This window comes from Macaca fascicularis, chromosome 19 (assembly GCF_037993035.2).
Source record: "Macaca fascicularis isolate 582-1 chromosome 19, T2T-MFA8v1.1".
In the NCBI taxonomy this organism is placed as follows: Eukaryota; Metazoa; Chordata; class Mammalia; order Primates; family Cercopithecidae; genus Macaca; species Macaca fascicularis.
In genome coordinates this window covers 54,477,881-54,500,933 of record NC_088393.1, presented here as the reverse complement: position 1 = coordinate 54,500,933, position 23,053 = coordinate 54,477,881, and the positions used below count along the sequence as shown (strand labels likewise).

The 23,053-nt window shown below is 47.6% G+C and overlaps 1 protein-coding gene across 4 annotated transcripts; it reads left to right on the top strand.

Annotated features, from left to right (window-relative positions):
- Window positions 1-519: 519 nt before the first annotated feature.
- On the top strand, window positions 520-5,571 carry PNMA8A (PNMA family member 8A). Of its 4 annotated transcripts, none has more exons than XM_074023973.1 (3): window positions 520-747; window positions 970-2,347; window positions 3,436-5,571. In XM_074023973.1, the coding sequence occupies exons 2-3, from the start codon at window positions 1,051-1,053 to the stop codon at window positions 3,450-3,452; spliced, it is 1,314 nt and encodes a 437-aa protein (XP_073880074.1). In that variant the 5' UTR covers window positions 520-747; window positions 970-1,050; the 3' UTR covers window positions 3,453-5,571. The 4 variants fall into 4 exon arrangements, with proteins under 4 accessions (XP_073880074.1, XP_015297370.3, XP_005589712.3 ...); XM_015441884.3 differs by having other exon boundaries at window positions 970-2,420; XM_005589655.4 differs by having other exon boundaries at window positions 520-826.
- Window positions 5,572-23,053: the final 17,482 nt, after the last annotated feature.

Here is a 23,053-nt window from a genome sequence, read left to right as displayed (position 1 = left end):
CATTATCCTCATGCTAGAAGGGGTCGGGGACGAGACTGAAATTTCTAGAAGTTTCTGGAAATTCCTAGAAGAACTCAGGAGCTTGTATCAGAGAAGGCTACAAGCCCAACAGGAGCTGTGGCTTTTTTTTTAGAGGAACCCAAGAAGATTAAAGCCTCGTTTTCCTCCTTCCTTGATTTCTAGTGTCTTCCAAGAGTTGCGTTGGGTGAATCCAACAGTGGATCAGAGGATAATAGAGTCAGTGGGTGCACCCATAGATGTTAGCGCTTCTCAGCGACCTAATCCCCGTTCTCGAGGGCCAGTTGGGTGGAAAGAGTGGGCCTCCGTGGAGGCGCCACCGGGATGTATCCAGACCCCCTTGCTCTGCAACCTGAAAAGGCCACTCTTGCACCCGGCTCCCCAGGCCCAGTTGCAGCGGCGGCACACAGGCCTGGCTGAGGGCTAGCAACCCACGCCCGGTTGCCATGGAGACGTCGGCACCTGCGCAGCCCAAGACCCCCGAGCGGCGGTGCGGGAGCCAGTGCGCAGGCGCGCGCTGCGACGCCAGCCTTGGCTCAGCGCAGCTAACAGGATCGAGGCTGGACGCCGCGTGACCCGCCCGGGCCGGAGTGGGGGCGGACGGCGCCTTCTTGGTCCTTTCTGCCTCTAACAGCGGTGCTGGGGTAGCCGGAGCCAGCGACTGGGAAACAGCTGCATTCCGGCTGCCCCTCCTTGGCCTGGCTGGGCGGTCAGAGGCTGGGCTGCCAAGTAAGTCCCGGCCGGGCAGGCGGAGCGTCAGGCCCGGGGGAGGAACCGAGAGCCTTTTGCTGCAGATTCTGGGACACGTGTGAGCACCGGGGTCTGGGTTGGGGAGGAGGGTGTTGGGAAAGCGCGAGGCCTCCTGCAGGCCAGCCGCGGAGGGGGCAGCTAGGATCTGTGAGCTTGGCCATCTTTCTGGAAACCTGACCTTGCTCCCTTTTCACCTTGCAGGATTACTGTTTTTGGGGACCGCTGCAGCCCACGCCCACCTAATAGACTCTTTACTACACGTAATAGGGTCAAAGCCGCTAAATGTCCAAGACCATGGCGATGAACCTTCTGGAGGATTGGTGCAGGGGAATGGAAGTGGACATCCACAGGTCCTTGTTGGTCACAGGCATCCCAGAGGACTGTGGCCAAGCAGAAATTGAGGAGACCTTGAATGGGGTCCTCTCCCCACTGGGCCCGTACCGCGTGCTCAACAAGATTTTTGTGAGGGAAGAGAATGTTAAAGCTGCCCTCATTGAGGTTGGTGAAGGTGTGAATCTGAGCACCATCCCCCGTGAATTCCCAGGAAGGGGTGGTGTCTGGAGAGTGGTCTGTAGAGACCCTACCCAGGATGCTGAGTTTTTAAAAAATCTGAATGAATTCCTGGATGCCGAGGGACGCACCTGGGAGGATGTGGTCCGCCTGCTCCAGCTCAACCACCCCACACTGTCCCAGAACCAGCATCAGCCGCCAGAGAACTGGGCAGAAGCTTTGGGGGTGCTTCTGGGAGCGGTGGTACAGATCATCTTCTGCATGGATGCTGAGATCCGCAGCCGGGAGGAAGCCAGGGCCCACGAGGCCGCTGAGTTCGAAGAGATGACAGCCTGGGCTTTAGCAGCAGGGAAGAAGGTCAAGAAAGAACCGGGGCTTGCAGCAGAGGTGGGTTCTGCCTTAAAGACGGAGAACCCCAACAACTGGAATGCCACAGAAGATCAGCATGACCCTCCCAAACCTTTGGTTCGCAAGGCTGGAGCTAAGACTCGCTCCAGGAGAAAGAAGCAGAAGAAGAACCCCAAGCAGGAAGCAGTGCCCTGGAAAAAACCCAAAAGCATCAATTCCAACAGCACAGCCAACTTGGAGGATCCTGAGGCGGGTGATGCTGAAAGCATGGCAATCTCAGAGCCGATCAAGGGCAGCAGAAAGCCCTGTGTGAAGCAGGAGGAGTTGGCTTTGAAGAAGCCCATGGCGAAATGTGCCTGGAAGGGTCCCAGAGAGCCATCTCAGGATGCTCGGGCAGAAGCCGAGAGCCCAGGAGGCGCCTCTGAGTCAGACCAAGATGGTGGCCATGAAAGCCCACCAAAGAAGAAGGCCATGGCCTGGGTCTCCGCCAAGAACCCCATGAGGAAGAAGAAGAAGGTGAGCTTGGGCCCTGTCTCTTACGTCTTGGTCGACTCAGAAGACAGCAGGAAGAAGCCGGTGATGCCAAAGAAAGGGCCGGGCTCAAGAAGGGAGGCATCAGTTCAGAAAGCCCCTCGAGGCCAGCAGTCTGCCGAGGCAACAGCCTCAACTTCTAGGGATCTGAAGGCCAAGCCAGAAGGCTCTCCTCGGCGTGCCACCAATGGTGAGAATGACAGCAGAAGTGACTGGGCTGTCATCCAGCAAGTGGATGAGGCAGGACTAGCTAGGAGTGACAGGTGGGGGCAGAGGAACCTGAGGAGGTGGTGGGTCAAGCGGGTGATGAGGAGGACCCTGGTGCATGGCGGGAGGTGGATGACACACCAGTTGAGGAGGGTAAGAGCCCAGACTGCCCTCCCAGGAGCCCCTGAAGGCTGATGCTGGGAACATCTGGTGGGCAGGAGATGACAGAGCAAACCCACCAACCGGTTGTTTATCAATGAGTGTCACTGTGGTCATTTGCCACTACCTCTGACCCATCTTCCTTGATGAGAATTTAATGGTTTGGGCCCAGGCTTGGTGGCTCACACCTGTAATCCCAGCACTTTGGGAAGCCAAGGTGGGCAGATCGCCTGAGGTCAGGAGTTCAAGACCAGCCTGGCCAACATGGTGAAACCCCATCTCTACTAAAAATACAAAAAATTAGTTGGGCGTGGTGGCGTACGCCTGTAATCCCAGCTACTGGGGAGGCTGAGGCAGGAGCATCTCTAGAACCTGGGAGGCAGAGGTTGCAGTGAGCGTAGATTGTGCCACTGCCCTCTAGTCTGGGTGACAGAGTGAGACTCTGTCTCCAAAAAAGAAAAAAAAAGAATTTAATGATTTGGGAGGCTAACGTGGGCAGATCATCTGTTGTCAGGAGTTTGAGACTAGCCTGGCCAACATGGTGAAACCCCATCTCTACTAAAAATACAAACATTAGCTGGGCATGGTGGTGGGCACCTGTAATTCCAGCTGCTGGGGAGGCCGAGGCATGAGAATTGCTCGAACCTAGGAAGTGGAGGTTGCAGGGAGCCAAGATCACACCACTGCACCCCAGCCTGGGCGATAGAGTGAGACCCTGTCCCCCAAAAAAAAAAAAAAAAATCCTTTGGAGTTATGGTGTTTGCAGGGTATGTGGCTTTAAGGGTGGAATTTTCTAGAGGCCTGGATGGGGAATAGAAATGTTCAGGGACCCAGAAGTTTCTTGGAAGTAATGTATTTCCTAATGACACCTCTCTGCTTCCCTTCTTGAGCTGTTCTCTCATTTATTTGCAGAATCCAGAAAGGTTTGATCTGGGGGACCACCCGTACTGAGGAGTTGAAAGAACAAGGAAGAAGTTCCAAGTCAACCAAGTTTTTTCTTGTCACTGAATAAAATAAGACTTTGGACTCTCTTAGGGACCCTGTTGATAGAGATCTGGCTCTGAGGTAAACGATAGGTGAGGTCTTGGGTGGGAGGGAGTTGGGGAAGGGTGGTAGACCTCTATGCCCTTTTCTCTACCAGGCCTGCCATTTCACCACCTCCTCTACTCACCTTCCCTTCGGAGTCAGGAGAGTTGGTAAGAAGATTGGGAAAATTCTAGAACATTCATTCCCCTTTATGCATGAGCAGGGTCACTGTTACACTCATCCATGTTCAGCCTTTCTCCTCCACGCCTTGCTCCCTACTCGGAATGGTCAGCAACCTCTGCAGGCCCTGGCGTTTGGAAGAGCTGGGTGGCCCCGCTGTATTCTTCCTCCCGCCTTTCTCTCGTGTAACCAGCGGGGTAAGTTAAGCCAGGACCTTCACTGCAAACCTGGCTTCATTGCCCCTTCAGTCTCCAGCTTCCATCCTCCAGTTACCTAGCCAGGAGGTCCCAAGAGTTAGTTTTAGAGAAAAAGAATGTCTGCCTAGATCTTGAAGTCTTTGAGTTTTAGAGTCTGTTAGTAAAAATGGCACTTTGATTCCCATTTGGGATGAGCCCTCTCAGGAATCCTGTGGGGAAGCGGGGTGATTGTAGGGAAAGATGCAGGTATTCCTAGGTCCCCAGCTGTAATTCCATCCATCTACCAAACTGTCACCATCTTTGCACCAAACTGTCACCATCTTTGTAGCAGAAGGTCACTACTCACGTTATATATAAGTAAGAGGGGAAAGAATATTTTAAAACTTGGCTGTTGGCTGGGCGTGGTGGCTCACGCCTGTAATCCCAGCACTTCGGGAGGCCGAGGTGGGTGGATCACAAGGTCAGGAGTTTGAGACCAGCCTGACCAACATGGTGAAACCCCACGTCTACTAAAAATACAAAAAGTAGCCGGGCGTGGTGGCGCGCGCCTGTAATCTCAGCTACTCAGGAGGCTGAGGCAGAAGAATTGTTTGAATCCGGGAGGCGGAGGTTGCAGTGAGCCGAGATTGCACCACAGCACTCCAGCCTGGCGACAGAGTGAGACTCTGTCTCAAACAAACAAACAAACAAAACCAGGTCAAGAGATCAGAGATCGAGGCTGTTAATGTCTGCCCTCTGAATTTAGACACACTATATTAGACCAGACCACCACGTGTCATTATTTGTGTGTGTGTGTATGTGTGTGTGTGTGTGGTTGCGTGCCCATGTGTAGGGGAGAGGGCAGGGTTCCTGAGGTAATGGTTTCCAGACTGTATCCTAGATGTCCACAAAGATGTAATCTGAATTTATTTTTTTCACGTGTTTAAAAAACTCAAAAGTGACTACTCAGATATGTTGGAAAGCAAACCAGTCACATTGAAGACTATCAGAATATTACCTTGTGTTTATAGGTTAACTTGTTTTTGTACACATCTTGAGTTAGTTATTTCTGGCATCTCTTTGCTTAAAATTGAGTTTCTTGTAAATGCGACTGATAAGCGAGGTTAGAAGTGGAAGAAATTCAGTCCTGTGCATGTCCTATAATCTGACGCCCTGAAAGCAAGTTTCCTTTCGTCATTCACATGCTCTTGTCCTGCCGTGATGCTTCAGTTGTATGGTAGCAAGTAAACGTGTTAACATGGTGAACAGTAGTGATATTCTATCATAGAGTATTAGCCCTTGCAAGTTTTCAGGGCATCTTTTCCGACTTCAGTTTTTGTGCTAAAGAATGTGAACAGTTGTTAGATGTTCTCAGTGATTCAGCTTTAAAACACATTTCTCGTGGTGATTCATTTCAAAATCCTGAATGAGTCTGACTGAAAAATACAAAAGAGAGCAGCTACGCAGCTGTGTGCATCGAGGTGCTCCTGGGGTGTGTGCCAAACGAAACCCAGGGGTGAACTGCACTCTTGAAGAGACCAAAGCCTGCAACTGTCCAACTTCTAATTTCAAAACGGGTCCATTACGGCTTCATTGTGTTAACAGGCTGACACCATGACTAGTAAATGTAAACGTGTATGTATAAAATAAAGTTTAGCAAATTGTGTCCTGTTAAGTTTTCTCTTTTGTAGGTGGGGATTGCATGGACTATTAAATTTGAGGAAAGGGTTCCCCCTTCCAACAGTGCCCCCAGCCAGACATGACTGGTTATCAGATACGGGTTCAAGCTTTGAGAACTGTTAATGATCCACGAGAGGAGAAACTGTCCTCTTTGCAAATGGCTTTCCACCGATGTGGAAGGACGTCCCACAGATCTTGGGGTTTCTAGAAGAGGTATTGGGTGATGCAAATTACCTCAAAGTGCCAGTTTATATTTTTATAAACAGCTGGAAGATGAAAACCTTTCGCTCCCCTCCTATTCCCTCACACAGAAGCCAAGAGGTCAGTGGCACGATCTCAGCTCACTGCAGCCTCTACCTCCTGGGCTCAAGTGATCTGCCCGCCTCGGCCTCCCAAACTGTTGGAATTACAGGCGTGAGCCACCGCGCCAGGCCAGAAGCTGAGGTCTTTTCGCTAAAAATTTAGTTTTCTTCTGGCTCTCCCTGCCCCTCTCCAAGAACTCCTGAACCAGGGTGGCCACTACGTCAGTTGCTTGGAATCTGTTCAAGGTACCATTTCGTGTTCCCACCTGCTGACTCAGGATCTCTTGGGGGTTGTACCTGGGAATCTCCATCTTAAACAGTTTCTCCTGAGAATTCGGTTTTTTTTAATTGAGATGGAGTCTAGCTCTCGCCAGGCTGGAGTATAATGGCATGATCTCGGCTCACTGCCACCTCTGCCTCCCAGGTTCAAGTGATTCTCCTGCCTCAGCCTCCCGAGTAGCTGGGACTACAGGTGTGTGCCACCACACCCAGCTAATATTTTTGTATTTTTTTTAGTAGAGATGGGGTTTCACCATGTTGGCCAGGATGGTCTCGGTCTCTTAACCTTGTGATCCGCCTGCCTCAGCCTCCCAAAGTGCTGGGATTACAGGCATGAGCCACCGCACCCAGCCAAGAATTCTATGAATAGTACAGGTTGGAGAGCTTCAGGTGGAATAATTCAGGCTTAGGGAAAGGGAAGTGTCCTTCGGGGTCCAGGTTGAGGTTTTGTGAAAGTGAATGGAGATTATGAGGAAAGATGCGAAAGAGATCAAAAGGGAAGCTGGGATTTGAGGACAGGTTGCTCGTTAGGAACTGCCGTGTACTCAGAAGCATCTGGATGAAGGTTTTTTTATTGGGTGCCCCACACCCCACAATGGGAAAAGCCCTGTTTGGCCAAGATATGTAAGTACCTCCCACAATAATAGTCACTCTGGTTACACCCAGGCTGTCAGTAAAGTATGACAGGCCTACGTGCCCTAAAAATGGGGGGAATCCAAGGTTGGGGCACATGAAAGCTGTCTTCAAGGAAACCTCATCGCCCCGGATGGAGGTGTTCTGTTCAGGGGTGTGTCTGGGGAGAGGCTGGCCCGGAGTGTTTGCAGGGAGATGGAGAGCTGTGGATGCAACCAGCAGGGCTGGAGAGCAAAGTGTCCTGGTCGCCCATGCTGTCATTCAAGCCAGGTTCATTGAGAATCTGCTGTACGACAGCCAGGAGCAAGACCAAGTCCTGGTCTGGAACCTAACGTTCGAGTGAGGACAGACCTTATGTAGATACAGGCGGAGGGGCCGGAGAGCTCTGCCATGAAAAATAAAGCAGGAAGAGAGGCAGGCAAAGTGAGTGTGCAGGAGCAGCTGGCTGCCGCCTACAGCGGTTGGGGGAGCCTCTCTGGGATCTCCATGTCTGAATAGACCTGAAGCGGGTGAGGGGTGAAACAAGCAGTTGGCCAAGGACAGCCTCCTGGGCAGAGGGAGCAGTCATCATGGAGGGAGGCTCTGATCTGTTTGAGAAAATGAGTAAGGCCAGGCACGGTGGCTCATGCCTGTAATCCCAGCACTTTGGGAGGCCGAGGCGTGCAGATCACCTGAGGTCAGGAGTTCACGACCAGCCTGGCCAACATGGTAAAACCCCATCTCTACTAAAAATACAAAATAATTATCCAGGTGTGATGGTGCGTGCCTGTGGTCCCAGCTACTTGGGAGGCTGAGGCCGGAGAATCGCTTGAACCCGAGAGGTTGAGACTGCAGTGAGCTGAGATTGTGCCACTGCACTCCAGCCTGGGCAACAGAGCAAGACTCCATCTCCAAAAAAAATAAATAAAAGAAGAAAGCAAGGAGGAGGTGAGGAGCAGAGGCCGGGGGCTTTGCAGGCTGGTGTGCAAGGCCCCACAGGTGCAGCCAGGACGTATTCTGGCTTTAATTTGAGAGATGGCAGCTGTGGGAGGGTGTTGAGCACAGCGTCACGATCCTACGTAGGTTGGTTCCAGTCTCCCTCTGAAAGCCTGGTCGGGAACAGACTGCAGAGGGTGAGGTGGCAGCTGGGAACCTAGTGGGGAGGTGACTGTGGCTGGACCCAGGAAGCCCTGGAGGCCCAAGAAAAAGCCGCCCATTTGGGGTGAGCAGAGATGCCAAGGAGAAAGACCTGGTTTGTGTTGATTTACTTATTCATTTATTCCTTTTTTTTACATTTTCATTTTTTAGGTAAAATAAAACATTTACATAGAGTGAAATGGACAGATCTTAAGTGAACAGTCTGATGAGTTTGGACATAGACAGGTACCTGTGTAACCCACGCCTGCAACAAGACACAGAACAATATCATCATCGTAGAAAGCCTCCCTGTGCCCCTTCCCAGTCGGTCCCCGCCGCAGCTGTCAGAGGTGAGCCCTGTAATGATTTTTCCAGCCAAAGCTCAGTGTGTCTGTCCCAGGACTGCATATAAGTAGAGTCATATAGCATATGGTTTTTTTGGTGTCTGACTTCTTTTCCTCAGCATAGTGGTTTTTGTTTGTTTGTTTGCTTTGTTTTTGTTTTTGTTTTTTAGGGAGTTTTGTTGTTTTTGCCCAGGCTGTAGTGCAATGGCCCGATCTCAGCTCACTGCAACCTCTGCCTCCCGGGTTCAGGTGATTCTCCTGCCTCAGCCTCCCGAGTAGCTGGGACTACAGGCACCTGCCACCATGCCTGGCTAATTTTTTTTTTTTTTTTTTTTTTTTTGTATTTTTGGTAGAGACGGGGTTTCACTGTGTTAGCCAGGATGGTCTCGATCTCCTGACCTCGTGATCTGCCTTGCCTAGGCCTCCCAAAGTGCTGGGATTATAGGCCTGAGCCACTGTACCCGGCCAATGTACTTTTTAATATTTTCTCACATTAAAAAATAAAACATCGCAGACTTTTTTTTTTTTTTTTTTTTTTTTTATGAGACAGGATCTCTTCGCTCTGTCACCCAGGCTGAAGTGCAGTGGCGCAATCTTGGTTCACGGCAGCCTTGACTTTCCAGGCTCAAGCCATCCTCTCATATCAGCCACTCTGCATGTAGCTGGGACTACAGTTGCAAACCGCCATGCCCAGCTCATTTTTGTATTTTTTGGTAGGAACAGGGTTTTGCCATGTTGCCCAGGCTGACTGCAGACTTTTAAAAGCACCCAAATGCATTATTCAAGCAACATTAGCCACTGTGGTCAGATTAACGATAATGCAATAATTTTTTCAGTTCATCTCTGTTTTTAGATTTGCACTTTTTGTGATGGTATGAACAATTAAGAGGATTAGGGGACTGTGCTGAAGTTCATCACAGGCAGGGCATGTCTGCACCTTTAAAATTGCTCCCAGGTGTCCTGGTTCTAAAGAGCACATCTGTCCCACTTAATTAAACTCAGACGTGACTCTTGCAAACCCCTTGGGTCCTGGCTCTTGTTCAGGCCTGATGGCCACATAATAGCAAGAGAATGAGTGGCAGGTCTCAGCTTGGCAACATGACATGAGGCATCATCTGAGTGCTCAGGGTAAGATTTAGTGTTTCTCTCCCAGCACTTTGGGAGGCCAAGGCGGGCGGATCATGAGGTCAGGAGATCGAGACCATCCTGGCCAACATAGTGAAACCCTGTCCTACTAAAAAAAAGATACAAAAAATTAGCTGGTCGTTGTGGCGGGCTCCTGTAATCCCAGCTACTTCAGAGGCTGAGGCTGGAGAATCACTGGAACCTGGGAGATGGAGGTTGTGGTGAGCCGCGATCACGCCACTGCACTTGAGCCTGGGTGACAAAGTGAGACTCTGTCTCAAAAAAACAAAAAAGTTAGATATATACCCTTATCATATGACCCAGCCATTCCACTCCTAAGTATTTGCCTAATATAAATGAAAATATATATCCACCAAAGATGTGTACACAAATGTTCATAATAGCATACTTATTCATAATAGCCTAAATATGGAAGCAGTCCAAATGTTGTACCACATTTTATATATCCATTCATTGGTTGACGCACGTTTGGGTTGCCTCCACTTTTTGACTATTTTGAATAATACCACCATGAACATGGGTGTACCAGTTTTTGTGTGGGCATAGATTTCTCTTGTATATAACTAGGAGTGGTACTGTGGTAGGAGGTGGGGCTCGTCTCTAGAGGCAGGGCTTAGACACGGGACCAAATTGTCTAAGCTAAAACAGGTCTGGGGTGGAAGCAGCTTTCTAGAAGACACGGCCACCACTGTACCATGCCAGTTTACCGTTGCCATGGTAACACCTGGACGTTATGCCCCTTTCCATGGCAATGTTCTTGACAACCCTGAAGTTGCCACCTTTTTCCTGGAAATTTCTGCAGAAATCACCCCTTAATTTGCATATAATTAAAAGTATGTATAAATATGACAGCAGCACTGCCTCTGAGCTGCTCCTCTGGGCACACTGTCTATGGGGTAGCCCAGCTTTGCAAGGGGCAGTCCCTCTGCTGTGGGTGTGCACCGCGGCCTCAAGAAAAGTTGCTACCACCACCAGCTTGCCCTTGAATTATTTCAAGGGTGAAGCCAAGAACCCTCCTGGACTAAGCCTCAATTTGGGGGCTTGCCCATCCTGCATCAGTGCAACCCTTCAGTGGACCCTTACCCAACAATAAACAGGAATGCAGTACTGATACAATATTGATGTGGCTGGGCGCCGTGGCTCACGCCTGTAATCCCAACACTCTGGGAGGTCGAGGTGGGTGGATCATCTGAGGTCAGGAGTTTGAGACCAGCCTGACCAACATGGTGAAACCCCCTCTCTACAAAAAATACAAAAATGATCCGGGCATGATGGCGGGTGCCTGTAATCCCAGCTACTGGGGAGGCTGAGGGAGGAGAATCGTTTGAACCCAGGAGGCGGAGGTTGCAGTGAGCCAGGATCACACCATTGCACTCTAGCCTGGGTGATAGAGTGAGACTCCATCTCAAAAAAAAAAAGTAGGCAGTAAAAGAAAGAGTTCCAGACTAACAGAGTCCAGTCCAAATATACAACTCTAGATTCCTTACATAATCTCCAGGCAGAAGCTAATTATCTGGTTTTAGCAGTGCTCACCACCACATCATTCTAGATGTACTAACCATACAACAAGGAGGCCTCTGTGTGCAATTAACACCTCTTGTTTTCTATGTAAGTTTACCGAGCCAAATAGGACAGAACCTACACTATATAAAGGCACAATTCAGAGACCACACGAAACAGCCACCACTGAATCTGTGTACTAATATAAATGATATACAGACATTATTGATCATTGGGATTGGGAATATATGCCACAAATTAAGCTCCAAAACCAAAACAAACAAACAAAAAAACCCACCAATATTGATGGATCTCAAAGGCTTTATGCTAAGGGGAAGAAGCCAGGAGCAAAAGATGCCCACATACTGTATGATTTCATTTCTAAGAAGTTCTAGAATAGGAAAAACTAATTCATGATGGCAAAAATTAGAACAGCGGTTGTCTCAGTAAGGAGAAGGACTTTGAGAAGGAACTTTTTGGAGTGGTGGAAGGTTCTGTGTCTGGGTTGGTGGTTGCACAGGTGTCAAAATGAATTTCTGTCAAAAATCATCAAATTGTACATACACTTTAAATACGTGCATTTCGCCACATGCAAATTATACTTGAATGGAAACTATTTTTAAAAAGTAACTGGGGGCCAGGCACGGTGGCTAAAGCCCATAATCCCAGCACTTTGGGAGGCCAAGACGGGCGGATCACGAGGTCAGGAGATCGAGACCATCCTGGCTAACATGGTGAAAACCCGTCTCTACTAAAAAATACAAAAAACTAGCCGGGCGAGGTGGTGGGCGCCTGTAGTCCCAGCTACTCGGGAGGCTGAGGCAGGAGAATGGCGTAAACTCGGGAGGCGGAGCTTACAGTGAGCTAAGATCCAGCCACTGCACTCCAGCCTGGGCGACACAGCGAGACTCCGTCTCAAAAAAAAAAAAAGTAACTGGGCCGGGTATAGTGGTTCATGCCTGTAATCCCAGCACTTATGGAGGCCGAGGTGGGAGGATCGCTTGAGCCCAGGAGTTCAGGATCAGCCTGGTCAACATAGCGAGACCCCCATCTCTCTTAAAAAAAATAATAATAAAATGGCTGGGCATGGTGGCTCACGTCTGTAATCCCAGCACTTTGGGAGGCCAAGGAGGGCAGATCACCTGAGGTCAGGAGTTCAAGACCAGCCTGGCCAACACGGTGAAACCCCGTCTCTACTAAAAATAGAAAAATTAGCTAGGCATGGTGGCACGCACCTGTAATGCTAGCTAGTCGGGAGGCTGAGGCAGGAAAATGGTTTAAACCCGGGAGGCAGAGGTTGCAGTGAGCTGAGATGGCACCATTGCACTCTATCCTGGGCGACAAGAATAAAACTCTGTCTCGAATTAATTAATTAAAAAAATAATAAAATAAAAAGCAATGGGGTGGCTATTTTATTTTCATCTTTACAATCCTGTGCACTGAGCCAAGGCTATAGCAATGCTGCACACCAAAGCCAGTCACCGATGGGCCCAGTTTAACACTTCTTGTGTGTGATTATGGATCTTGTAATAAATGTGCTCCTGCCCTCCCTGTGTGTCTCATTTACACTTCTGATCAGCACGCTGTGGCGTAAGACGGTTTGCAGCCTAGCCTGGCTCTGTGTTTAAAATTCAAGCCCCACACATTCGTTCTCATAAAATTGAGCCTTTGATTCACGGCTCTAGCATGAATCTAAACATTACACTGAGCTCAAGGTCTGGGACTGACTTTTAGGGGCCGCGTGGTCCAGAGGGAGGGCGCAACAAGCCACCCCAGAAGAGTCATTGGAGAAGGTTTTCCTGTTGCATCCCGTGACCCTGACATTTATGAGGGAAAGTGTTCAGCTCTTAGGGAATATTGGTGACGCCAGGTGACCCAAGTTTTTCATCCTTGACTTACAAGCATCTGGGTTGGTTTCACCAAACCACATCCTGACATTATAAAGCAAATTACTGCATTCAAAATCATGGTGGCACACACCTGTAATCCCAGCTACTAGGGAGTCTAAGGTGGGAGGCTCGCTTGAGCCCAGGAGTTCAAGGTTACAGTCAGCTATGATCCTGCCACTGCACTCTAGCCTAGGCGGCAGAATGAGACCCTGTCTCAAACAAACAAACAAAATAAAAAATAAAAATCGACTACCCTCTGTTAATGGCCAGAATATTCCAGAAAATGAAAATTCATGTCGGCAGATTAGCCCCACTGATAGATCAAGGAATGGATTGTGAGGATGCGATGTCACTGTAGTTTACTTGTGTTGAGGAACTAGGCCAACAAAACGGTGGGACAGAATCATGAATCCAGAAATAGAGCTTCATACATCTGAGAACTTAGACTATGACCAGCCATGGTGCTATTTATTCTAAATCAGCAGGAGAGAAAAGAGATTTTCTAAACTTAGCTAATGCTCTGAAAACTGGCTAGCCATTTGGACAGAACAAAAAGAATAAAGTTGGTTTCCCTAGATCCTTCTTTGAGTCCTCAGATACCTCCCAGATGAATCAAAGATGTAAATGTGAAAAATGAAATCAATAATCATTTAAAGAAAAATAGGAACGAGTTTACTTATAATTTTGGAAGCAGAAGAATTTTTGTATTTTGGAGACAGGGTCTTGCTGTATTGCCCAGGCTGGAGTGCAGTGGCATGATCATGGCTCACTGCAGCCTCGACCTCCTGGACTCAAGTGATCTTCCTACCTCAGCCTCCCTAGTAGCTGGGAGTACAGGCACACACAGCCATCCTGAGTTAACTTCTTTTTCTTGAGATGGAGTTTCACTCTTGTTGCCCAGGCTGCAGGGCAATGACCCAATCTCAGTTCATCACAACCTCTGTCTCCTGGGTTCAAGCTATTCTCCTACCTCAGCCTCCCAAGTAGCTGGGATTACAGGCATATACCACCATGCCCGGCTAAGTTTTGTATTTTTAATAGAGACAGGGTTTCTCCATGTTGGTCAGGCTGGTCTCAAACTCCCAACCTCAGTGATCCGCCCGCCTCGGCCTCCCAAAGTGCTGGGATGACAGGCGTGAGCCACCGCGCCCGGCCTCCAACCAAATCTCTTTTTATCGTCTCTAGAGAGTTTCATCTTCCTATGGTTGTAGCACAATCTGTTTAACCAGCTCCATACTGATGGAGGCTCCAAACCCTTAGATGGTTTTCATTTTTCACTCTTACAAACACTCACTGTCAATGTTTCTCAAACATGCACCACGGCATACATCTGAGAGCATATCGTTAGAGAAAACTGCTAGTAGCAGGACGCCAGGGATCAAAATCAAAAGTCGTTTAAAATATTTCACAGCTGGCCGGGCGCGGTGGCCCACACCTGTAATCCCAGCACTTTGGGAGGCTGAGGTGGGTGGATCATGAGGTCAGGAGATCGAGACCATCCTGACCAACATGGTGAAACCTTGTCTGTACTAAAAATATAAAAAATTAGCCAGACGTGATGGTGGGTGCCTGTAGTCCCAGCTACTTGGGAGACTGAGGCAGGAGAATGGCATGAACCTGGGAGGCGGAGCTTGCAGTGAGCCAAGATCATGCCAGTGCATTCCAACTGGGTGATAGAGCAAGACTCTGTCTCAAAAAAAAAAAAAAAAAAAATTCACCGCTACTGCCAAATTGCCCATAAACCAGTTCACATTCCCAGTAATAGTGCGTGAGATTGTTTCACCACACCCTCATCAGAACAGTTTTTGTTGTTGTTGTTGTTTCTGAGACGGAGTCTTGCTCTGTCACCCAGACTGGAGTGCAGTGGCGCGATCTTGGCTCACTGCAAGCTCCGCCTCCTGGGTTCACGCCATTGTCCTGCCTCAGCCTCCAGAGTAGCTGGGATTACAGGCAGGTGCCACCAAGCCCGGCTAATTTTTGTATTTTTTAGTAGAGATGGGGTTTCACTATGTCAGCCAGGCTGGTGTCAAACTCTTGACCTCGTGATCCGCCCACCTCCGGCTCCCAAAGCGCTGGGATTACAGGCCTGAGCCACTGCACCCGGCCTGGAGCAGGGTTTTATACAAAGCTTAGAACTTTTGCCTGCAATGTGGAAAATGGTATCACATGATTGTTTTCTAGACTATCAACTCCATTGCACTCATCTATATGCCCATCCTTATTTCATGCTTGGTGGGGTGTTTGGTTAGGTTTTTTTTTGTTTTAGAGACAGGGTCTCGCTCTGTCACCCACACCTGTAATCCCAGCTCTTTGGGATGCTGAGGCAGGTGGATCACTTGAGCCCAGGAGCTCAAAACCAGCCTGAGCAACATAGTAAGATCCTGTCTCTACAAAAAATAAAAATTAGCTGGGTGTGGTGGTGCACACCTGTAGTCCTAGCTACTCAGGAGGCAGAGGTGGGAGGATTGCTTGAGCCCAGGGAGGTTGAGGCTGTAGTGAGCCATGTTCATGCCACTGCCTGGGTGACAGGGTAAGACTCTGTAAAAATAAAAATAAAAAAAAAGAAAGAAAGAAAGAAAGAAAGAGGGAGGCGGGGAGGAAGGGAAGGGAGGATAGAGAAAAAGAGAGAGGGAAGAATAAAAGAAGAGAGAAAGAAAGAGAGGGAAGGGGAGGGCAGGAGAGGGAAGGGGAAGGGGAAGGTGACGGGAGATTTAGGCCGAGCACATGCCTGTATTTCCAGCTACTTAGGGGGCTGAAATGGGAGAATTGCTTGAGCCCAGGAGTTTGAAGCTGCAGTAAGATATGATCACACCACTGCACTCCAGACAGAGCAACAGACGGAGACCCTGTCGAGAGAGAGAGAGAGAGAGAGAGAGAGAGAGAGAGAGAGAGAGAGAGAGAGAGAGAGAGAGAGAGAGAGAGAGAGAGAAATATTTTATAATATTTTATTATTTTATGAAGTGAAAAGTACTAAGGTGCACTGGGGCACATATGATCACCCTTTTATCAATGAAAAACATTATATTATTATATATGGTAGTATATGTATCAATCTTTTTCCTTTTTATGGAAGGAAAAACAACAAATGGAAAACAGGTTGCTTCTGAGGTGGGGAACTGAGGGAAATGGAGGGAAGGACTGTATTATGTCCCCATCTGTAACCCTCACACTTGGTAACACATTCTATTTTAGAATGCTGATGTGGACAGGAGACATAGTAGGTCATTCTTTAGTTTCTTTATACTTCTTTACATTAAAGCAACAACATTATACTTAAACACAAAATTTAAAAAGTTACATTACCCCAAACTACATTCACCTATATTGCTAAATTAACCAGATTTTTTTGCAGTTCTTGGAAGCGTTTCTTGCCATTTCTGGACAAATATTTGTGCGTTATACAAAGCGTCCTTGTTTTGGAAGGTGGATTGCTGCCTGTGCTGGTTTGTTTGAAATTTTTTCTGGCACAGGCACGTCTGTGACTGAAAAACTCTACCATTGATTTTTGCAAAGTGCATGCCTTGTCACGCTCAGGTCCAATGACAAGTAAACTTCAGGCATGGCTGCTTTGGAAAAGCTCCAATCCCTGCATAATAGTTCTAGAAAAACAAGTGAATGTGGCAGGCACAGTGGCTCACGCCTATAATCCCAGCACTTTCGGAGACTGAGGTGGGTGGATCACCTTAGGTCAGGAGTTGGAGACCAGCCTGGCCAACATGGTGAAACCCCCGTCTCTACAAAAAATACAAAAATTAGCTGGGCATGATGGCATGTGCCTGTAATGCCAGCTACTTGGGAGGCTGAGGCAGGAGAATCACGTGAACCCGGGAGGCGGAGGTTGCAGTGACCAGAGACACGCCACTGCACTCCAGCCTGGGCGACAGAACGAGACTCAGTCTCAAAACAAAACAAAAAACCGCACACAACAAAAAATAAGCAAATGTGTAAAAAGTAAGGCTGTGGTCTTGTGCTATGGCGGATGAGTGCTGGGTGAATGTGAACAATTATTGATTATTTTATTTTATTTATTATTTTTTGAGATGGAGTCTTGCTCTGTCGCCCAGGCTGGCGTGCAGAGGCATGATCTCGGCTCACTGCAGCCTCCACCCCTGGGTTCAAGTGATTCTCGTGCCTCAGCCTCCCAAGTAGCTGGGATTACAGGCATGTGCCACCACGCCCAGCCAATTTTTTTGTATTTTTAGTGGAGGCAGGGTTTCTGTGTTGCCCAGGTTGGTCTCGAACTCCTGACCTCAGGTGATCTACTCTCCTCGGCCTCCCAAAGTGCTGGGATTACAGGTGTGAACCATCGTACCTAGCCCAGCCATTTAACTGTAAAAGTAAAACATCCCACCTCCTCTTTGTCCAGCTTCTGGAGTTTGACATATAAACGCAAGATGAGGGGCTAAAAAAGTGTTACCATATGAAAGTAACCCAGAAACTTTGAAATGCACAGTGGGGCAGGAATATGCCCTATCAGGCATTAAAATGCATTAAGAATCTATAATATTTCTGACAGTTTGGCGTCCCTAAATATGAGATTTTCAGTGTTGATGAAGGCAGCATTACAGGCCAGCAGATGAGACAAGGATCAAGTGGCCAAACATTTCTTTGGAGTGTGTTGGACTATTCCAATGTTCCTTTCATTGAGATAAATTCCAGATGGATGAAAGATGTAAGTGCAAAGCATGAAGACATCAAGGGCCTCCCCTGTATATGGTGACTGAATCTATGTTCTTAGAAGCAGGGAGAGTATTTTTCTTTCTTTTTTTTTTAGACAGAGTCTCGCTCTCTCTCCCAGTCTGGAGTGCAGTGGCGTGATCTTGGCTCACTGCAAGCTCCGCCTCCCGGGTTCATGCCATTCTCCTGCCTCAGCCTCCTGAGTAGCTGGGACTACAGGTGCCTGCCAATACACCTGGCTAATTTTTTATATTTTTTAGTGGAGACGGGGTTTCACCGTGTTAGCCAGGATGGTCTCTATCTCCTGACCTCATGATCCACCCGCCTCAGCCTGCCAAAGTGCTGGAATTACAGGCGTGAGCCACCACACCCGGCCAGAGAGTATTTCTCTACGCAGAAAAATATATCTCAGAAGCTATGAAGGACAAGTGTCATGCATTTGAAGTTTGTTTGTTTGTTTAATTGAGACAGTCTGGCTCTGTTGCCCAGGCTGGAGTGCAGGGGCGTGATCTCAGCTCACTGCAACCTTCACCTCCTGGATTCAAGCGATTCTCCTGCCTCAGCCTCCTGAGTAGCTGGGAGTACAGACACTGGCCATCATGTCCAGCTAATTTTTGTATTTTTAGTAGAGACGGGCTTTGTCATGTTGCTCAGGCTGGTCTTGAACTTCTGACCTCAGGTGATCCACCTACTTCGGCCTCCCCAAGTGCTGGGATTACAGGTGCAAGCCACTGTGCCCAGCCATGCATTTAAAGTTTAAAGTTTGTATGTGACCAAAAATAAACGTTAAAAAAGAAAACACAAAAAACCATGAATGTGTGTATTTGAACTAATTCCATTCATATGGTTTTATCCATTTTCAAAAATTTTAAATTATTGTTTTTTTGTTTGTTTTGTTTTTGAGACAAGGTCTCACATTGTAACCCAGGTTGGAGTGCTGTGGCATGATCTCAGCTCACTGCAACCTCCGCCTCCCAGGCTCAAGCAATCCTCCCACCTCAGCCTCCCAAGTAGCTGGGACCACAAGTGCGCCACCACGCCCAGCCAATTTTTTTTTTTTTCAGTAGAGACGGTGGTCTCACCATTTTACCCATCCTGGTCTCAAACTCCTGAGCTCAGGCAATCCACCCAACTCAGCCTCCCAAAATGTTAGGATTACAGGCGTGAGCTACTTCGCCCAGCCTTACTTACTGTATTTCTTTTTTGGATTTGGTAGGTTGTTCAATGAGTTAGTCTCCCTTTCTTTCCAGCGGTGTCATAGCTCAAGAGACCTAGTAATGGCATTTAGACAGCTGCCTGTTCTAATCCTGGTCACACAGATCTAGAAGGATTCAAAGTGGCCTGGTGGAGGATTTTTTAAATATTTCTGAGTGGAATTGCACAACTCTTATTTCTTATCACAAATAAGAAAACCACACGGGAAATACCCTGAACGCAGCACTGTGAAGCCACCTAGAACAGCAAACCCTTGTGTTCAAACTCATTAGACAATCACTTGTTGTTATAAAGCTCTCAGGTCACCACTGCTGGATGAACCCTTGGCAGATGCTCCTGTCATTTCTTGAAGCCTGAGGAATGGGAACCGTGGCAGCTGCCGGCTTGGACAATCTGACATGCTAGGACGTGCCCAGGCCTGGATCGGCAGATAGGGCTATGAATGGCTTATTCAGCGAGAGACTGGCAAGAGTAAATCAGGTTAAATGCAAGCTTTATACCAGACCCAGAGAAAAAAAAAAAAGAATGACTGTGGCTGTAACCTATAACATAGTCTTGGCTTCTAACAAATTTTATTTTTAGGTGGCAGTGGTTTTGTTTTTATTGAATAAAGAGCCATATAAAGATGAAAACAAGGCAGGGCGCGGTGGCTCACGCCTATAATGCCAGTACTTTGGGAGGCCGAGGCGGATGGATCACGAGGTCAGGAGATCAAGACCATCCTGGCCAACACTGTGAAACCCCATCTCTACTAAAAAAATACAAAAAGTTAGCCGGGTATGGTGGCGGGCGACTGTAGTCCCAGTTACTCAGGAGGCTGAGGCAGGAGAACGGCATGAACCTGGGAAGCAGAGCTTGCAGTGAGCCGAGATCGTGTCACCACTGCACTCCTGGGCGACAGAGCGAGACTCTGTCTAAAAAAAAAAAAAGATGAAAACAAGAAATGACGTACTGTCCCGCTGCCAAAATAGCCCACATAGACATTTTAAAATAAGATATGCAGAGTGTTAGACATTCCAGCTGTACCAAATTAGAAACGGAAAGTGCCCCGTCGGCTTCTCCCCAACCTCCCACAAAAGCCAAAGAAGGTTCTCATTTTCCTTCAAAAGAGAAACAATGTTATTGTATATTCCAGCATAGATCTCTCCATACGGACATATACATGCATGTATATATGCATATCTGTGTCTATGGGTGTGTGCATGAATTTGCATGTATGTCTATAATTCTGTGTCTAAGTGTATAATGTGTTTGTGTATATATGTGTGTAAATTTATGTATATGTTTGCTTTTATGTCTATGTAAATATATGTATGTACATATGTATATGTGTATATATCTGTGCATTTATGTATATATGCATGGATATATACATATGTACATAAGTATGTGTGTTGTATTTGTGTATGTGTGTATATATAAATGTGTATATGTTTGTGTATATATGTATGAGTGTGTGTATACACATATATATAAGTTTAAACAAAAGCAATTACAACTATTAAGACTTTGGGCCAGGCACGGTTGCTCACACCTGTAATCCCAGCACTCTGGGAGACCAAGGCAGGTGGATCACTTGAGGTCAGGAGTTTGAGACCAGCCTGGTCAACATGGTGAAACCTCGTCTCTACTAAAAATACAAAAAATTAGCCAGGTGTGGTGGCAGGTACCTGTAATCTCAGTTACTTGGGAGGCTGAAGCAGGAGAATCGCTTGAACTGGGAGGCGGAGGTTGCAGTGAGCCAAGATCGTGCCACTGTACATTGGCCTGGGCAACAGAGTGAGACTCCGTTTCAAAAAAAAAAAAAATGGCCGGGCGCGGTGGCTCACCCCTGTAATCCCAGCACTTTGGGAAGCTGAGGTAGGGCGGATCACGAGGTCAGGAGATCAAGACCACGGTGAAACCCCGTCTCTACTAAAAATACAAAAAATTAGCCAGGTGCGGTGGTGGACGCCTGTAGTCCCAGCTACTCAGGAGGCTGAGGCAGGAGAAGGGCGTGAACCCGGGAGGCGGAGCTTGCAGTGAGCCGAGATTGCGCCACTGCACTCCAGCCTGGCCGACAGAGCGAGACTCTGTCTCTAAATAAATAAATTAAATTAAAAGAAAAGACTTTGATGTGCTTCACATTTGCTTTTCTTGGGGAGAAGAAAGTCTTTTAAGACGAGTACCAAAACTAGAACAGAAAAGGAAATACAGCTACATATGACTTCATAAGAATACCTTTTGTATGGCAAAAAATAACCACAAAAAACTAAAGGACACATTTCAATTGGGGAAAATATTTTTTTTAACACTTATATCAAAGGGCCATGTTATCTCATTAATAAAATGAATATGCAAATGACTAAGAAAAAGTAATAATTCAATGGAAAAATGGGCTGAGGACTGGAAAGTCAGTTCCTTGAAAAAGATATACTAGCATTCAATAAACCTATGAAGAGATTCTCTGTTTTACTAATGTTCGGTAATACAAATTGAAATTTTTTTTTTCTTTTTTTTTTGAGACAAGATTTCACTCTGTTGCCCAGGTTGGACTGCAGTGGTGTGATCTCGGCTCATTGCAGTCCTGACTTCCAGGGTTCAAGTGGTCCTCCCACCTCAACCTCCCAAATAGCTGGGACCACAGGTGTGCACCACCATGTCCAGCTATTTTTTTTAAATAAATTTTTTGTAGAGACAGGGTATCACTTTGTTCCCCAGGCTGATCTTGAACTCCTAGGCTCAAGTAATGTCTCCCGCCTTGGCCTCCCAAAGTGTTGGGATTACAGGTGTGAACCACTGCACCTGACCAAAAGCCAAGTCTTAGCTGTGACCCGCAATACTCCATACAATTTGTGCCTCCTACATCTGTCACCTCTCCGACCTCACTTCCTCCCACTTCTCATCCCTCCAGCCACATTGACCGCTTTACTTTTTTCTTGAAAATTCCAGGTTCACTCCTGCCTCAGGACCTTTGCACTTGGTGAACCTTCTGCCTGGAAGGCGCTCCCTCGACATTCATAGGACTGGTTCCCCTGCCTCCTTCAGGCCTCTGCTGAAATATCATCCTTTCTCCGCAAGGCCTCCCTGACTCAGTCAACCAGTCCTATGATTCCCTGTTCTCTTTTTTTTTTTTTTTGAGACGGAGTCTCATTCTGTTGCCCAGGCTGGAGTGCAGAGGCGCAATCTCAGCTCACTGCAACCTCCACCTCCCAGGTTCAAGCAATTCTCCTGCCTTAGCCTCCTAAGTAGCTGGGATTACAGGCATGTGCCACCACGCCCGGCTAATATTTGTATCTTTAGCAGAGACAGGATTTCACCATGTTGGCCAGGCTGGTCTGGAATTCCTGACCTCAAGTGACCCGTCTTCCTTGGCCTCCCAAAGTGCTGGCATTACAGGCATGGGCCACCGAGCCTGGCCCAGTTCCCCTTTCTTGATATGTTTGCTTTTTAGCACTTACCAACATCTGACTTCCTGCCTTTTTTTTTTTTTTTTTTTTTCTTCTGAGACGGGGTCTTACTCTGTCACCCAGGCTGGAGTGCAGTGGCACAATCTCGGCTCACTGCAACCTCTGCCTCCCAGGTTCAAGCAATTCTCCTGCCTCAGCCTCCTGAGTAGCTAGGATTACAGGTGCATGCTGCCATGACCAGCTAATTCTTTGTATTTTAGTAGAGATGGGGTTTCACCATGTTGCCCAGGCTGGTTTGGAACTCCTGCGCTCAGGCGATCCGCCCACCTCAGCCTCCCAAAGTGCTGGGATTACAGGTGTGAGTCACTGTGCCCAGTGATTTCTTTTGTTTATTGTCTTTCTCCCTCTCTAGATTGAAAGTTCCCTGAGGACCGAGGACCCCAGTGTTTACCTGTCTTTTTCATGCTGAATCTCCAGCAGTAACAGTGCCTGGAACATAATAGATGCTCAATAAATATTTGTTGGACAAACGAATACTTTGCCTACACTTTTGAAACTGACCCAATAGTCCCATAGATAGTTTTTTGGATAAACAGAGAAATAGACCCTTCTGGTCTTTAAGCTTGAGACTTAATTTGTTTTATCTGAGTTCCTTTCACTTTCAGGCCTCTCAAAAACAAAAAGTATCAAAGAACTGAAACTCACCAGATCCTCACATCCGGACAAGGAGATAATGGACCTCTCATTCATGATGATTGCTTCCCTGCCGCTCCCTAGTTCCTGTTTTCTTACACATTGTTACATTTCTTCCCTGCTATATAAACTCCTGATTTTAGCTGGTCAAAGAGATGGATTTGAGATTGAACCATCTCCTCGCTGGCAGCACCCAATTAAAGCCTTCTGCCTTTATTGGCTTTCTGTGCTGTGAGCAACATGACCTAGACCAAACCCCTGGTGTTTGGGTAACACTTTGAAGAT